General features: G+C 39.8%; 1 protein-coding gene across 1 annotated transcript; it reads left to right on the top strand.

Annotated features, from left to right (window-relative positions):
* Nucleotides 1-1,597: 1,597 nt before the first annotated feature.
* hp (haptoglobin) lies at nt 1,598-7,281 on the top strand (the record flags this gene model as incomplete). The annotated part of the gene is made up of 4 exons (XM_080885869.1): nt 1,598-1,620; nt 1,895-1,983; nt 5,915-6,198; nt 6,721-7,281. 4 exons carry the CDS (start codon nt 1,598-1,600, stop codon nt 7,279-7,281), a joined length of 957 nt encoding a protein of 318 aa, XP_080741995.1.
* Between the last annotated feature and the right edge of the window lie 9,999 nt (nt 7,282-17,280).

Genomic DNA, 17,280 nt, shown 5'->3' with positions numbered 1-17,280 from the left:
TGCTCCAAATTGTTTTCAGCTGGTGAAAGGTCTGGACTGCACGCAGGTCATGCTGTTGTAATAGATGCAGTATGTGGTTTACCATTGTCTTGCTGAAATATGCAACGCTTTCCCTTAAAAATAAATAGTGAGAGCATATGTTGCTGTAAAACCTGTATATACATTTCAATACTGATGGTGCCTTTTTCACATGTGCCAATACTGCCAATTCCAAACTAATACAGCCCCATACCATCAGTGATGCAGGCTTTTGAACCTAGCACTGTTAGTCCCTTTAGAGGGTCACATCTTCCATGTTTTCCAAAAATAAATACGAATTTTGTTTTATCTGACCACTGAACACTTTTCCACTTCAATTCAGTCCATTTTAGATGCGCTTTGGCCCAGTGAAGATCGTGGCAATTAAAACATATGTTCACATATGTCTTATTCCTTGTGTCATAGAGCTTTAACCTGCGTCTGTGGCTAGCATAGTTAACTGTGTTCCTGAGCACATGCAATGATTTCCATGACAGAACCATGACTATTTATAATGCCGTGCTGCCTGAGGGCCCAGAGATCATAGGCGTTCAGTATCGATTTTCGGCCTTGTCTCTTGTGCAGAGAGATTTCTCTCAGAGTCTTTTTATCTTATTGGGCCCTTTGCCCATCTTTACTTCTGAAAAACTCTGATTTCATTTTACACCGCATCGCAACATTTTAGGCATTAAGGCTGTATGATTCTTCCTCTTGATAGTTTCAACCTTGGTTAGACCACTCCCAATGCGAAATAAAGTTATAATCACTAATAAGAACATTGTAGTGAACACAGACGTGTTTTAATCGCACGTCTGAGTAACCTCTACACAGCCTCTGTTAAATAAATGCCCAAAGCCTCAATTCTGGACTTCCCACCATGAAACACATCTAAATTATTCCAGCACAAGGTAACTATTTACTTCCATGAATCTGATGAAATGCTGCGTTTTTGTTCCCTACAGACAAACCCATTCATCTGAACCTCGTTTTGTGTAATAACAAAATAAACAGAACACAGTGTTGCAAAATACTTCTCATCCACAAGTGATAGCAGTGTGTCAGAATCCGTCAGCACTGTTTATCTTTAGTAAACTATGAAGTAAATCTATGACCAAAGTACAAACTGTTATACTTTGCAAAATTAAAAAACACAGAATTACAAAACCTGCAGTTTGTTAGATCCACTGCTGAGCTAAAGTGTTAAAATACAAAAAATAAAAAAATAGACTAAACCAGCAGAAATTAACACGTTTTACCACTGTGCTATGGTATTTTGCCATTGTGCATTTTTATACTTAATTTAATTCAGTTTATTATACAACAAAATATATCATATATATTAACAAAAGATGGATATGCCCCAGATTGTATGCACCCTGACTCTAGTCTTTAGAGAGCGTCTGAATAGAGGAATAAAAGTCAGATTGCACAATTATTTATTTTAGATTTCAGGAATCGATACTTTTGTTCTAAACAGAAATTTCCAGAGCAGAGGTGATGCCTCTGAGCAGATATAAATACTCCCAGCAGAAAAATGCACAACACACTCGACAGAAGAGACTTAGCATTGTTGAAGAAGATGAATATGATCCACAGAATGGCGTAAGTTGGATTATTTTTTGGTTTTCATCAAATCTCTTAATAATTACAATCCATAAATCAAAGCATTGTTTTACCATGAAAGGTTTTCCATTCGTCATCTATCATTTCCTACATGCTGTAAATCCAATGCTGATATATCGATCTCAGTAATTAAATAACTGACTCCTTACAGTTTCTCATTCTATTTTTTTATCTGCTCCCAGCTCCACCGACCCACAGAAGCAGAGGCATTTAATTTTTATTCATCATTTCTCTCTCTTGTTGTCGTGTGAAGGTTTTCTCTGACTGTGGTCGTCCTGGCTGCGTGGGCCTGCCTGGCAGATGTGGCTCATGCTGAAGAAAGGATGAAAGCCTCTGTGTTAGGTAACACATACTCTTAATTCGAAATAAGCTTTTTACTTCAATATTTCATGTAACAAAAAGGTTTCTGCATGGTATAGTATTTGACCAGCCAAGCATTTAAAAAACAGCCTTAAAAAGCAATGCTGCTTTGAGTCAAACTGAGACGTCAGCACGCTAACTGGCTCACCGTGACAGCTGATATTTAACAGATATGTTTATCATGTCATATCTTGCTTTATAAGTAAGCCAGTGATGTAAATATCCATGTAAGCATTCTAACAATTGACATTAATTAGCACTTACTACAAAAAGAAGTCATTCATTTTGCAGATTGTAGTAACTTGTTTTGAATGTCAGCAGAATAATCAGAGGTTATCACAGCTAAAGATCAGTCAGCCAGTATAGTAGGCTCAGTTGGCCTCGAAATAAGAAATAACAGCATAAAGTCAAATAATTCAAACAAGGATAGTTAAAAGTATTCAAGCATCATCAAGTTACCCTGAAAGCTGATTCTCTTATCTCAATGTTGCGTTTTCAGTTGGAGAAGCATTTCATCGCTTCTAAAAACCACAAGTTAAAAAAATCAAAATCAAAACGCTTGCAGTTTAAATATGGGTCTCAGTAAAGTTCAGTAAAGTTTAACCAAAACTAAACTAAAAACTACAACTATATGTCAAAAGACATTTTTGTTAATTACATATAAACATGACTTTTAAAAATAATTAACTGTAACTAACTGAACTGATTTTGTAAATTCGGAAACGTAACTAAAACAAAATGACAATATACAGGGAATACCCCTGTGATATTGTTGTGTACATGAAATTTTATGGTAATCCATTCCAGCTTTGTTCCGATAAATGAGTGTGGAACAAACCGTATTTTGACTTACTGCCATACTCTCAGATTACTGTGACATTTACCACTGCACTTCCTTCAGTATCAGCAGCAGCAGCCGCTTTTTCACTTCAACCACCCACAAAGTTCAAAGCTGTGAAAAAAACAGTTTTCACCAGCTGTGTCAAACGTAGAAGTGGGCTGTGAAAGGGCTCCAAATTATGCCAGTTGGGGGGGCTTGCAAATTACAGTAACAGCTGCAAAAAATTGTTTGTTGTTTTTAGACTTTTTTCCTATATTGTTGGTCTATTTTTGCAACCTAACACATTTGCATACCACAGTGTGGTGTGAGAGCTGCCAAAGTTGCTTTTTTTTAAATGCAGGCTGTTCATCAATTCTGTAAATGGGTATACCATTCAATTTGATTACTGCAATAAAGCTCTTATACTTCTTTAAACTAAAAGGGAAGAATTTATAAATATCAGGTTATTAAATATGAGTTTAGTGGTCAAACCCACTTGAGATGAAATTGGGCTTCATGTATTCCTTGAACTAAAATGACTTTGACACCCTTGGGTTATAACGAAACCTCCTCTGCAGCTGCTGTTCAGACAGATAACTCCTGCATTAAATGACACGTGCTTTCCTGAGGGATCTGAGGACTGGTGACTTTTTTTCCCTTCATTTGGCTCTGAGGCTACTGCCTTTGAAAGGGAAATCTTCTGCTTCCCTGCTTCTCCCCAAACAGCTGATAAAAACTTTACAATAATCCAAACAATCAGTTTTTAGTGAAAGATAACTGAACCCACTGGAGACGTGATGAAAGACATTTTTAATAAGACAAAGGATGCTATTGTTTACTAAAAATATTAACATAATGAGACAAAGAAAACAAGAAATGTAGCACAGATACTAAATCCATTCATTGTTGCTGTGATGTGTTAAAATAATAAGTTGTTCATTTCTTGTAATACATTATGTGCTGTACTTAATACAATAAATGAACAAAATATTGGAACTCATTCTTGGTATATTAATTCTGCCAGAAGGATGTAAAATTAGAAGAAAATTGATGATAGTCTTTCAGTGCTGTACGGAGCTATCAATACATTAGTCAAAGCGGTCTTCATGATTATCTCAGCCACACAAAAGACTAGTGGATGAAAAGCACAGAGAACAGATTCCATATTTTGCTCCATGATACATTATTTAAAGTCTGTTGTTTTTGAAAAGGCTTTTTAGAGCAAGAAAGTGTCGTATTCAGATGGAAAAGCTCTGCTGAAAAAGCAGGAAGAGATAACAATATTCTTTAATGACTGAAGGGCACAAAGTAAAACGTGACAAGCCTGACATCAAGCAGGTCATGTTTTATTAATTAGGTTTAAGTTCTACTTGAGGGAAAATGGGAAAGAGCAAAAGTGCTGTTAACAAAGCAGAAATGCTCAAACTGACAAAGTGTCCTTAAGGTCTACGCCTAAAACAAACATGTTCTAAATATCCGTTTATGCAGGAGGTCTCATTAAGACAGAGAGAGAACAAATTAGAAAGCAGCAAAACAGGATGAGCGAGTCAAACATAACATTTGTGACAGTTTCAGGCAATGAAAAAATTGCAAGCTGTTTTTTAAAACAACAACAACAACAACAACAAATGAATTAGAATTTATGGGAATACCAAAAAATTTGTGCTTCATTAAAAAAGATAATAATTAAGATGACAATAAAAGTCATCTCAAAGCACTTTATACTATAAAATGAATGAAAACAAAGATACTACAGGACAACAAATCTATACTCTGTACTTGCATTTGACCAGATGCCATTGAATTGAATGGTTTACATTGTGTTTATGTGACAAAATTACATGGAAAATGTACATGTGATCACATTACTTAAAGTCAGCATTATGGGCATAAATGTTGTTTTTTGTGCAAATTATGTAGGGCTAAGAGTTGCAGCAAAGCACAGTAGTTTACTTTAAATGTTTAATTTCAACCAATTTGAATGGATGGATATATTTGAAAATTTGCGATGACGATATAACTGACGATGTAACTGATGCGAGACAAAATAGTTTACAGTGCAAAAACCCTCCATCAATGTATTTTCACTTAAACAAGCAGCAGTTTTTTATGTGCATTAAAGCTATATAAAAATGTAACAGTGCAAATGCCTTGCTGACAGTTTAACCAAAAGGCATTTGCAGTGGAATATATGGACATATCCTGAGCATAACCATGTATAATATCCACAAAAGTTAAAAAGAGGTGCTTTGCAACATGAAACTGCAGTGTGCCAAATAAATAAGTCAAATACGTATTTTTCAGATCATAAGGTGCACGGGATTATAAGGCGCATTAAGCAAAAATAAAGCAGTCAGATAAGTCTAACTTTATTCAACTCATTCTTCTTGCTTCCTCCACTTCTGCACCATTGACTCATTAATGCTGAATTTTCTCGCAGCTGCTCTGTTCCCAAGTTGTACTGCGTGACGCCTTGAGTTTAAAATCCGCTTAATACGCATGTCTCTTAACAGGTGCCATTTTGGGGTCCTTATACACACACAATACAGTAATATTATGTTGAAGCACAGTACGTATCACTCCGGGAGGCTCCTGACTACGGTAGCCGTAATGCTCCAACAGTCCATCAAGCATTGCGGGTTCGTAGCTTAGCAAAGTCGTACTAAAACATTTGACAGATTGCTGAGCGCCGTGTACCACATAAAATCGGTTTGAGGTCAGTAAGCACAACCAGAATTCATACATAAGGCACACGGGATTATAAGGTGCACTGTCGATTTTTGAGAGTGCCTTATAGTCGGACATCACAGGTAAAAAATGTATCCTTTTTTAACACAAAGTATTTTAAAGAGGTTGATAATGAGTTTAAACACTTTACTGAGCAGAATTAAAGTATGAGGTGCCGGTCGAGTATAACGTCTAATGTCCCAGTATGTGGATAAATGGTCTCCAGAGGTCAATAGTTTTTGTAAAATGTGGATGGCGAAGCTTTTTTGTGATGAACTAAATTGTGTAAACTTGAACTGTAGGCCAAGACAATATTTGACAGGATCGACAGGATTATAAATAAGAATGTCTGCGTTAACTTCCCAGCCTCCAGGACAGCATCTGTCCGCTCCAGGCGAATGGTTGGTGGGAAACTGGCTCCTCATGTGCCCTGGCAGGCCATGGTCTACATTGCTGAGAGCATGCTGGATGGAGGTTATGCAGGCGGTGCTCTCATCTCTGACCGCTGGGTGTTGACGGCTGGAAGAAACCTTTTTGTTAGGAAGAGTCGGGAGGACATTCAGGGACAGGAGCCTGTCATCCCTAAAGTGTACCTGGGAATTACAAAAAAGGATGATGCTAAATCTTCCAATGAGGTTGCTGTTGAGAAGGTGAGGAAAGGAAACTGTTGTAGAGTCAAGAATTATATTATTTTACTATATGTTTGTTTTTCTTTTGTTTTCTTGTTCTGTCATTTCTATACACACCATGTTTTTAAGGTTCCACAAGTTTATAAAATAATCAAGTATGTGGATATCTTTTTCATTAAAGTCAAAGTTAAGTCATGAAAGGATTGCTTTTTAACACCACATAGTTGCTAGCATTTCTGAGCTTAAAGAAATTTGTTCAAACCTTCAGGGTGAGTGATGTGAATTCTACTGAATGAGACCAAATGATTCATGTGAAAATATATCACTTTTTATGAACTTCTTTGAAATCTGGCATACTTACGTGTCTTTAGACCTTAAAATTTATTATCAACGGGAAATTTGTCATCATTTTAATGGCTCTTACTTCATACTTCATTACACGTTTATTCTGTGTTAGGAAGCACTGCTTGAAAGTGAAAAAAAAATACAAAGCTAAATGCAACATCAAACTTAAGAACAAACTTTTGCATTTCCCTCCTGCAGGTTGTTCTCCATCCAGGCTTTCAGAATCAGTCTGACTGGAACAACGACCTGGCTCTGATCCAGCTGAAGCAGCCTGTCGTTATAAATGATAAAGTGACCCCCATCCCATTACCAGAGAGAGGCCAGGACCTGGCCAAGGCCGTGCGTGGGTCAGGAATTATCACTGGATGGGGCTGGGGACCCCTTCTCACCCCTTCTCCCTTTCTCAAACACATCGTAGTCCCACTGGCCAATCACTCTGAGTGTAGGGCTGAATATGAAAGTCTTGCACTCACGCCAACTGTAGATGATGACATGATCTGCACTGCTGCCACAGAATATCAGGAGAATGTCTGTTTTGGGGATGCAGGTGGCGCTCTGGCTGTCACAGATCCTGAAACTGGGGACATATATGCTGCAGGGATCCTTTCCTATGATAAATCCTGCACTAGGTACAAGCATGCAGTGTATATGAAGCTTTCCTCGTATTTGCCCTGGATCCACAGCATTATGAGAGGAGATACAGACACATCAACTGCTGTGCGCTTTGAAGCGATGTCTGCGATGTACAAAAGGCAGTAGTAATTCGGCTGTCCTTTAAGTGTTGAGGAGGTGTTTAATCTGTGATTTGTTTTTGTTTTTTTAAAGTGCTTGTGAAGTAACACCTGTTGTTTTGTATCATTTAAATCTGTGAAGAGAGGGAAAAATACACTGAATATTTTTTTTTTAAAAGAAGAAGGAACAGACATTAAAATGTACCACAGTAAAAGCAATCTCTCTCCTTTCATCTTGGACAGTGATGTCATAAAGCTCCTCAAATAAAGGCTATCTCATCATCATCATCATCTCAACTGTCAATTAATATGTGTATCCATCATTTACATACTGCCTTCTTGCAACTCGCTGAAAGTTGCGCTTGTTTCATGCTCATAGGAAACTGCACCTTTCTCTGTCAAACCAGTGTGTTTATCTCCCGTTAAGACTCGGGCTAAAGCTAAAATGCTAGCAGATTTTTTTTCTGGTGGTTTGCACATGTTCCTTGTGGATAAAGCACTAGTATTTCACCGTTAACTAAGGAAAGACCAGTATACAAAGCAAGCTGCCAGTGTCTCAGCTTTTACTGCTCTGGGATCAGTTATGATTGCTGCTTCATATGGAAACACAATGACCATTAGCAAGTAAACAAGCTTCAGTGATATAGCATCGTAAACAAAGGAGTTTCATCTTGCTAACCACTTTGTCCAACATGTGCGATGTAAAATTTGAAAAAATTGTTAATAATTCATTTAATACATTAACAAAGAAAGCTCTGATGATGTGAGGTCTAATAAAATACAACAGCTCAGTTATCAAATTATGGAAGTGTTCACGTTATGTTGTGCCAAGGTTATAACAGAAATCCATCAGCTGCTATGGAGCTCTACTCAAAGACGGTATAATAAAGATGTGACATTAATATTACCCACTGCTATCTGACTCTTTATTTTGGGACCATATTTGGATGAGTGTTGTGCTCAGTTATTGGCTAGTTAGTGTTAAGAAAGAGACTCTAGACCTTCACTCATCAAAATGTAAGCATAAACTTATTCTTAAATGGGATTTCTTGTATTTGGCAATAACCAATACTACTAGAAGGCTAATCATATTAAGTCCTCCAAAAGCACAAGTTACTCAGTAACTCTAATTAATGGCCATACATCCACTGATACACATGCATATTGTAGCTGGCTGTGGGTAGTTTAAAGAAGGCTGACCTACTTTTGGAGCTGCAAGTGGCCATTTGAGAAACATTGGCATTGGCATAATTTTTTAGCCTTGGAGGTTCCCATTTGGCTCAATTTTACATTTTGAACTAACACTTGCAAGCGAAACACAACTCCACAACACTGGTGAGGAGTTCTGTCAAGGAAGAGAATGCTGCTGCTATTACAGCTCTAAAATGGTAAAACTGCTTCCTTTTAGCTAAGCTGTCAGTCTGAGACTTTTGGCTGGTTATGTGGTGAATAGATGTTGCCAATATCAACTAGTTATGAAATGATGTAAAAGGACAAATGGGTGCACAACCTTTGGACCAGTGACTATGCAAATATGGATGTAGCCACCAAGTCCTGCTGATCCATCTCAGCTTCTTAAAAAAAGAAATTATGAGCATGGGTCAGATTTGTTTGTGAAACCAATAACCTTTTATTGTCCTCCTTGATGTTTCTAAAAGGGCCATAATTTATGAAAGAAAAATTATGTTGTATTCAGAATGCTCCGTATCATCTTTTACTGACTTTCAAAAACTGAATTTTATTTTGTCTACTTTCCTTAAACACAATGATGTGAGACATCATTGCTGATACAGGTGTCAGATTAATAATGTGTCCTCATGAGGAACTGCTCTGCGCAGACGTGAAGTTTCCCTGTTGCCCATTCTGAAAAGAGACTTAAGAGCTTCAAAGGTTGAGACTACATTTCATCATGTGCAGTCATCAGCGTGAAAGCAAAAGTTAACAATAAATCAAAAGAAAATAACCCAATTCAGAATTTGAGGACTTTAAGTGTTGCCTCCACATTTTTTTTTCTTTCACCTAGAGCAGCAAGACTTCAAAGATATTTTTGTCTGGCAGGTGTGTTCACTCTGCCACAAATCACGAACTGTCTCAACAACAAATGCCCTGAACAGTGATATGACGACAGCCGCCTGTCTAGTTGATTCAATGTGATAGCAAAGATAAAACAGAAGGAAAAATCAAAGTGTGGAGGAGAGATGATTGATTTTATACCTTGGAATCTTTTTCATTGTATTGTAAAGACAAACAAGTTTAGGTCAAGGAGACAGGCATAATGAGACTGATGGTCTTTATTACTATCATCTCAAATATATAAGTGAGTCATTTCATCTGCTTGCCATAGTCCCCAGCCTCCACGATGGAAACTGCTGCTGGCTTTTATAAAATTGCTCAAGAAATGAAATACTGTGATTCTCTTCCTTCTTCTCATTTCTTCCTCCATGCATTTCTAATTATGGTGATTTTCTTTAGTTACTTTATCTTAAAAAAGGAGGAGAGCAGGATTTTACCAGGAAAAAAAAGAAAAGAAAAACTTATAAATCAACCCAAGACAGTCAAAAATCATATTCTCTCCAACATTTCCAATAGAGGCATTTAGGAAGCGTGAAGTGATGCAAAAGTCAGTCTAATCTCCATGTTTTTTTTACCTTGTTTGTTACTTCCTGTTTTATTTTGATAGCCTGTCATCTAATATACCAATACATACATGTGTTGCCACACTGCCCTTATATCCTCCCATGTTTTTAAGCCCTCTGTTTGCTTCTGTTTTTTGTTGAGTTCCCCATCAAGCTATGCGTTTTCATTTAACAAATCCATTTGGGGCCTTTTCTGCTGAACACTTTGATGTCTAAACAGTTTGAAATCAAAGCAACAACTAAACTAACTCTTATGTTTTGGGTGCACAGATGTGACAGTGATTGCTCAGCACTGCTCTTCCTCTCTGGAATATCTTTTTATCCACTGCAAACCGTTTTATTCTCCGCGGGAGTTTGCTTCATTCATCCTGGCCGCTGTTTACATCCCGCCAGACGCAGATGCGCAGGCAGCTCAGTGCGCACTCGCGGAGCAGATTCTCCACACGGAGCGGACATTCCCGGACTCTCTCATCATTGCTCTTGGGGACTTTAACAAAGCCAATCTGAGCCATGAGCTTCCAAAATATAAGCAGTATATTAAATGCCCGACCAGAGAGGAGAGGACATTAGACCACTGTTACAGCACGATCAGCGGGGCCTATCGCGCGGTGCCCCGAGCTTGACTTTCTGACCACGTCATGATCCACCTAATCCCCGCGTACAGACAGAGGCTGAAGCTCTCCAAACCTGTCGTGAGGACTAAAAAACTGTGGAGCAACGAGGCTGTGGAGGAGCTTCGCACGTGTTTGGAGACCACAGACTGGGACACATTGAAGGCTGCTTCTAACAGCTTGGACGAGTTTACGGACACTGTCACCTCCTATATCCACTTCTGTGAGGACAGCATTGTGCCATCACGCACCAGGGTGAGTTATAACAATGACAAACCCTGGTTTACTCCTAAACTCAAAAAGCTGTGGCTGGAAAAGAGAAAGGCGTTCAGAAGCGGAGACAGGGACTGCTACAGAGAGGCCAAGTACAGGTTCACTAAAGAAGTGGACATCGCTAAACATCAGCACTCTGAGAAGATGCAGCAGCAGATCTCAGAGAATGACTCGGCCTCTGTGTGGAAAGGTTTTAGGAATATCACAAACTACAAGCCTAAAACCCCCCACTCCACTGATGACTTGCTCTTAGCCAATACCCTTAACGACTTCTACTGCCGTTTTGACGAGCCATCAGGCAGCCTTCACACCTCCAACGGCCCCAACAATAGAGGCACTTTGGACACTAATTCCCCCACCTCTCCCCCCTCCATAGAGCCATCACCACCTTCAAACCGTTCACCTACAACACCCCCCTCCTCACCCCACACAAAAGAGGATTTCACACCACCTCCTCCCACCACAACTCTTCATATTCATGAAGCAGATGTGAGGAAGCAGTTTAAGAACCTGAATGCTCGGAAAGCTCCCGGCCCAGACGGTGTGTCTCCTGCCACCCTCAGACACTGTGCAAACGAGCTGGCCCCAGTGTTTTCTGGCATTTTCAACTCCTCACTGCAGGCATGTCATGTGCCTGCCTGCTTCAAGTCCTCCACCATAATCCCTGTCCCCAAGAAACCTAGGATCACTGGACTAAATGACTACAGACCCGTGGCTCTGACATCTGTGGTCATGAAGTCTTTTGAGCGCCTAGTTCTCTCCCATCTCAGGACCCTCACGGCCCCCCTCCTGGACCCCCTGCAGTTTGCATACAGAGCCAACAGGTCTGTAGACGACGCCATCAACATGGCCCTACACTTCATCCTGCAGCATCTGGACTCCCCAGGAACCTACGCCAGGATCCTGTTTGTGGACTTCAGCACTGCCTTCAACACCATCCTTCCAGACCATCTCCGAGACAAGCTTTCCCAGATGAATGTGCCTGATCCCATCTGCCGGTGGATCACTGACTTCCTGACGGACAGGAAGCAGCATGTGAGGCTGGGAAAGAATGTCTCGGACTCCCGGACCATCAGCACCGGCTCCCCTCAGGGCTGTGTTCTTTCTCCTCTGCTCTTCTCCCTGTACACCAACTGCTGCACCTCCACCCACCAGTCTGTCAAGCTAATCAAGTTTGCAGATGACACCACCGTTATTGGACTCATCTCGGACGGGGACGAGTCTGCCTACAGGAGGGAGGTTGAACGTCTGGTGTCCTGGTGCAGCCACAACAACCTGGTGCTGAATGCCCAGAAGACAGTGGAGATTATTGTGGACTTCAGGAAGCACACAGCCCCACTCCCCCCCATCATCCTGACTGACACCCCCATCACCTCTGTGGACTCATTCCGCTTCCTGGGTACCACCATCACCCAGGACCTGAAGTGGGAGCCCACCATCACCTCCGTCATCAAGAAAGCCCAGCAGAGGATGTACTTCCTGAGGCAGCTGAATTCAACCTGCCAACACGGACGATGATGCAGTTCTACACTGCAATCATCGAGTCCATCCTCACCTCCTCCATCACCGTGTGGTACGCTGGAGCCACTATCAGGGACAAACAGAGACTGCAGCGTGTTGTGCGCTCTGCTGAGAAGGTGATTGGCTGCAGACTCCCATCTTTGCAGGACCTGTACACCTCCAGGACATTGCGGCGTGCAGCTCGGATCTCAGCTGACCCTTCTCACCCTGGACTAGAGATGGCACGATACCACTTTTTTATGTCCGATACCGATACCGATATCATAAATTTGGATATCTGCCGATACCGATATGAATCCGATATAGTGTTTTTTAATCAACAAAACTGTTTTTTAAATATCTTGCTGCATTTTGTATAAGTTCATACTCAAGTTTAAAACAACAACTACACTAAAGCTATTCTGTTATACCTGTATGCAAAAAAAATATTTCATAGTTCAGCAATACTGATCAATCTAATAAACTTAAACCTACACCATCCTCCCTATTCTGGTATTTTAAAGAGTACTTAGCATAAATATTAAGCAACCTAACTAATAGGGTTCCAACTCCCAGCAACAACAAAAATAAATAAATAAAAAATAGGGAACCACCCCTCACGCTCCACCTCATGATGCTTAATCGACGTAATCAACCTTAATTTGATGCAGTGTGACAAAAAATGCACAGAAATCAATTATTTTTCAAGAAATATTAAATAGATTCAACATCTTTCTTCAACAAAATTGCAGACTGCACAGATGGTACCTTCCCAAAGGAAAAAGTACTATAGCTTACTAGGGTATATATATATATATTAGACTTAATAGTTACTATATACAGTAATTGACTTCTATTCATTTTACATCAAATTAAAACTTTGGGTGTCAGATAATTATTCATTAAAAGCTAGACATTTTAAATGAGAATAAGAAAGAAAAGTATGTCTTTGTGCCCCCTTTTCCCTGTTCATGCCCTATCGGGCCCCCTGGCTAAACTTTGCTAGATCCGCCCCTGCACAGTTACCAGCGTCAGCTACGTAGAAAAAGATCCTGGAGTAGAAAGTAATATTAAATAAATTCTAACAACAGCTGATCAAGCTTAAACGTGCTGCTGTTGTTCAGCCGCTGGTTTCCTCTTTCTGGTGCAAAGTGGGCCAAAAGCAAACTAGAGACACGGACTCGCGACAGAAAAGCCGATCAGCTGATCGTTAAGCAGTTTCATGATTGAAGTAGCAGCCGGAGAGCGAGAGGCAGTCGCTTGTTAAGCTTAACGCAGGAATGCTTTACAAACATTCAGAGATGGACTTACACACTTGCTTTACTTCTCTCGGGATAACTTTGTCGGAGATGAAATGCCGGGTTGCTAGCGAAGCTCCAAATGCTATCCAGACCACCGACAGGTCCCGCATGCCACAGCCGCTCTATCACGTGATGCATACTGCTCCGACGTGCTAACGTTCTGAGGTGAGTTACGGCGTGTTGCAAGTTTTGTGAGGTGCTTTCGTGATATTTAATGGATCGGATTACATTTTTTATTTTTCTCCGATATCCGATCCAGTAATTTAGGTCAGTATCGGACCGATACCGATACGTAATATCGGATCGGTCCATCTCTACCCTGGACACAGTCTGTTTGACCTGCTCCCCTCAGGCAGGAGGCTCCGGTCCATTCGCACCAGAACCTCTCGCCATAAGAACAGTTTCTTCCCCTCTGCTGTTGGACACATGAACAATAACCATATGACTGTACCCGCCACTAACACATGACCCTACGCTGTGTCACTGCATCATTCCATGTTTGGCACTGATCACCACCTGCACTCATGTATATATCTTTCAACGTAGCACTCTTAATTCTTATTCTCATGTATATATCTCATGTATATCTCATGCACATATCTTTCCACGTAGCACTTTTAATTCTTATCCCTACTTTTATTTTTTTCCATGTCTATTTAAGTGCTATTTATGACACTATGTTTGCACTGAAGCACCGCAGCAATTTCCTAATGTTGTAAACCTGCTCAACATTTGGCAATAAACCCCATTCTGATTCTGATTCTGTAGGAGGTGAAGACGTGGTACCAGGAGAGAACTCAAACTCTTTGGTACCTCTGCTCTAAAAGACTGCAGGTGATAGGAGGTTTAAACCAAACTGCCTCACTGTACCAACATACTGCCCCTGAAACGAGACATCAAAGATATTTATCCTTATTACTGACACCTACCATTCATCGTACCACAAATGTAAGGAGCTTCCCATGGCCAGGACTTTCCCTTGAAAGCTCACGATTAAGAGAAGAAAACATGAATTTACAGTCCTTTCTTTGGTGGTCTGACTGTTTTTATACTAATTCCACGTCTGTAAATCACTTCACGATCTTATAACAGCTCACTTGTCTGGCATGCTGACAGTCCTGGGCAGGAACAATAGAAAAAGAAGTTCTACCCCTTAAGCTGCTCGCTGAAGTGTGCGCAAAATCATTTAATGCTTTGACCTTTTTTTAGCTGAAATAAAAATCCAGAGAGTTAAAAAGTACTTTTTTTTTTTATCTGATCTGCAGCAGAGTGCAAGGAGTTCTTCTCCATGGCTGTTAAAATATTAATATCCCTGTCAAACACCATTACTCTCTACCAGTGTCAGGGAGTGCTCTGTCTGACTCCATCACCCCTGAAAGCACCAGCATAGGTCACAGCTGTAGAATTAACATGGACATTTTTTTTAAATGCATACTTACATTTTTGTTTAGTTTATACAATCATATGCATTAGTTCTTAAACTGAATTCAGTTTTTTTAACTGCATCTACAGCAGAAGTAGACTATCATTCATGTTAAAATATTCACTGCTCTCAACTGCCACTTTACTGAATATTTGTTACCCAAGTTCTGTAAAAACACCAAACTTTTAAAGATGAGACAAGATTTTGGAGGTTTATATGTCACATCTGATGAACTGTGGGGCATGAGGCCAAACGAAAAGAGGTGTCACACGTAAAATTCAGTTCAAAGTTTTAGCAGGTCCTGAACTCATATGGGTTCATCTTGACAGGAAGTCATTATTGTTGTCGTCTAGTCATTTTTATTCAAGCTCTTTATTCAGACTTCCCAACACAGCCCTGTTCCTGTAGTTCCCGTCCTGCTTATTTGTCACAACAAACAGGAACTCAGTTTCAAGGCAAATTTACTCTGTAAATTTAATCTTCATGGGAACGAATGGGTCTTTGTGACACCAGTTCTGCAAAATAAAGCTATTTTCTAAGTCAGTCAGTCAGTTAGAAGTGCGTTGTGTACTCAGCTGCTGGTTTGTGTACTCTGTTGTCGTGGGTAACTGGGAAACAGAATCCTTTTAGGCTTCACTGACCATTGCCATATTCACTGCACTGCACGTTTTTCGATAAGGCAATAATAGAGCAGGATTTTTTTTCCTGTCATTTGTTAATCATAGATAGCCTTATTCGTGGTAGACGTGCTTGCTTGGACACTTCCCTTCAGATTTTATCAGGAAATAATAGAGTCAGCCATCAAAACAACTGTAAGATTAAAATATAAACCAGTCTTTGTGCTGAAATGCCAGTATCTATCCTCCTGATTTCTCTTTTTTTCAGAATCATTAAAATCCATTAAAGAGTATCCATGTCTGTATTCAGTTTTTACATATATTCTTATACGTGATAATTATCATGCTTTACTGACACCTCGACTGAATTCATCAAATAGATATTTTAGTGCTGGAGTGATGTCATCTAGCCTGAATCTCTTAATAGAGCTGAGGTCTCAAATTAAGCGCGGAGGGGATCCGGCTTTTGCAGTTACAGCCACGAGACTGTGGAACAACCTTCCGCTCAATATTCATACTGAAAAGTCTCTACAGTCTTTTAAACTCTGTCTTAAAACTCTATTGCTTTGTAGTCAACCTTGTTGCTTTTAATTGTGCTATAGAGATCAAATTACCATGGGTAGCCCCTTTTTTAATGCGTTGATGATGCCTCTATTGAGTGGAGGAAAGTAACTACATATTTTCACTCAGGTACTGTAGTCAAATATTGTGACATTTATTCATGCTTGTATGTATTTATGTTTAAACATATGCCATTTTGAATGTAATAATCCAGATAACAATGTACCATAGGTTAAAGGTCATACAGCTAACATTTTTAAATCATAAAATAAACAAATTATTAAATAATATCAACAGTCCTGGCATTATGTCACTGGTGACATATGGATTGCTCTCATGTAAAAGCATTTAGGAAACAGGCTAAAAAATACAGTTATCTTTGAAAAACTGCTACTAATGATAGTAAAATAAAGAAAAACACTCTAAAGTAATGTTATGTAAGGGTAAAGTGATTTGTTCACTGTTTGCAGGGTTGGCAGTTTGATTTCTGGCCCTTGCACATGATAAAGCATCTTTGCGCAAGACTGTGGCCCAATATTAAAGACGCAACATCAACTATCAGTGCAAGGGGCGAAAAAGAAGAAATCATTGGGCAACTGCTGTAACCACAGGCCTGCTTGAGCTCAAGTTAGAGAGATAGGTTAGGCCAGACAAAAGTATTTAAGGCTCCATGCAAATCACTGGTGCCTAAAGTCTTTCACATCACACCGTTATTTTTGTTTTTACTTACACTCTACTTCTTGACGGGAACCAGTATGTTCTTCTTTAAAATACTGTGTGGTTTAGAGAGGAACTGAAATACTCTGAGTCCTCTGCAGCTGTGCCTTCTCAGGTTCTGACACAATGGGGAGGGATGATGGACCTAATGGGTATTAAATGCCATGCAAATGCCAGGACTGTCACGCCTTCCTGCCCAGAGTACAACCAGTTGTCATGACTCAGCTGTGTATTGCCTTTGAAGTTTGGATAATAAGTTGATACTAAGTCATTGTAGACCGAAAATCATATATAAAGCTTAGACATGTGTTTAGAGAACACTTTTTTTCCTGAGGGAGGGTTTTAGCAGAGGCTTGCAGAGCGAGGATAATAGTAACAGGGAGAAGTT

The sequence above is a fragment of the Rhamphochromis sp. 'chilingali' genome (genome assembly GCF_963969265.1).
Source record: "Rhamphochromis sp. 'chilingali' genome assembly, chromosome: 6".
Taxonomy (NCBI): Eukaryota; Metazoa; Chordata; class Actinopteri; order Cichliformes; family Cichlidae; genus Rhamphochromis; species Rhamphochromis sp. 'chilingali'.
The sequence above is the reverse complement of the archived record's forward strand: the minus strand, read 5'-3'. Positions and strand labels throughout refer to the sequence as shown.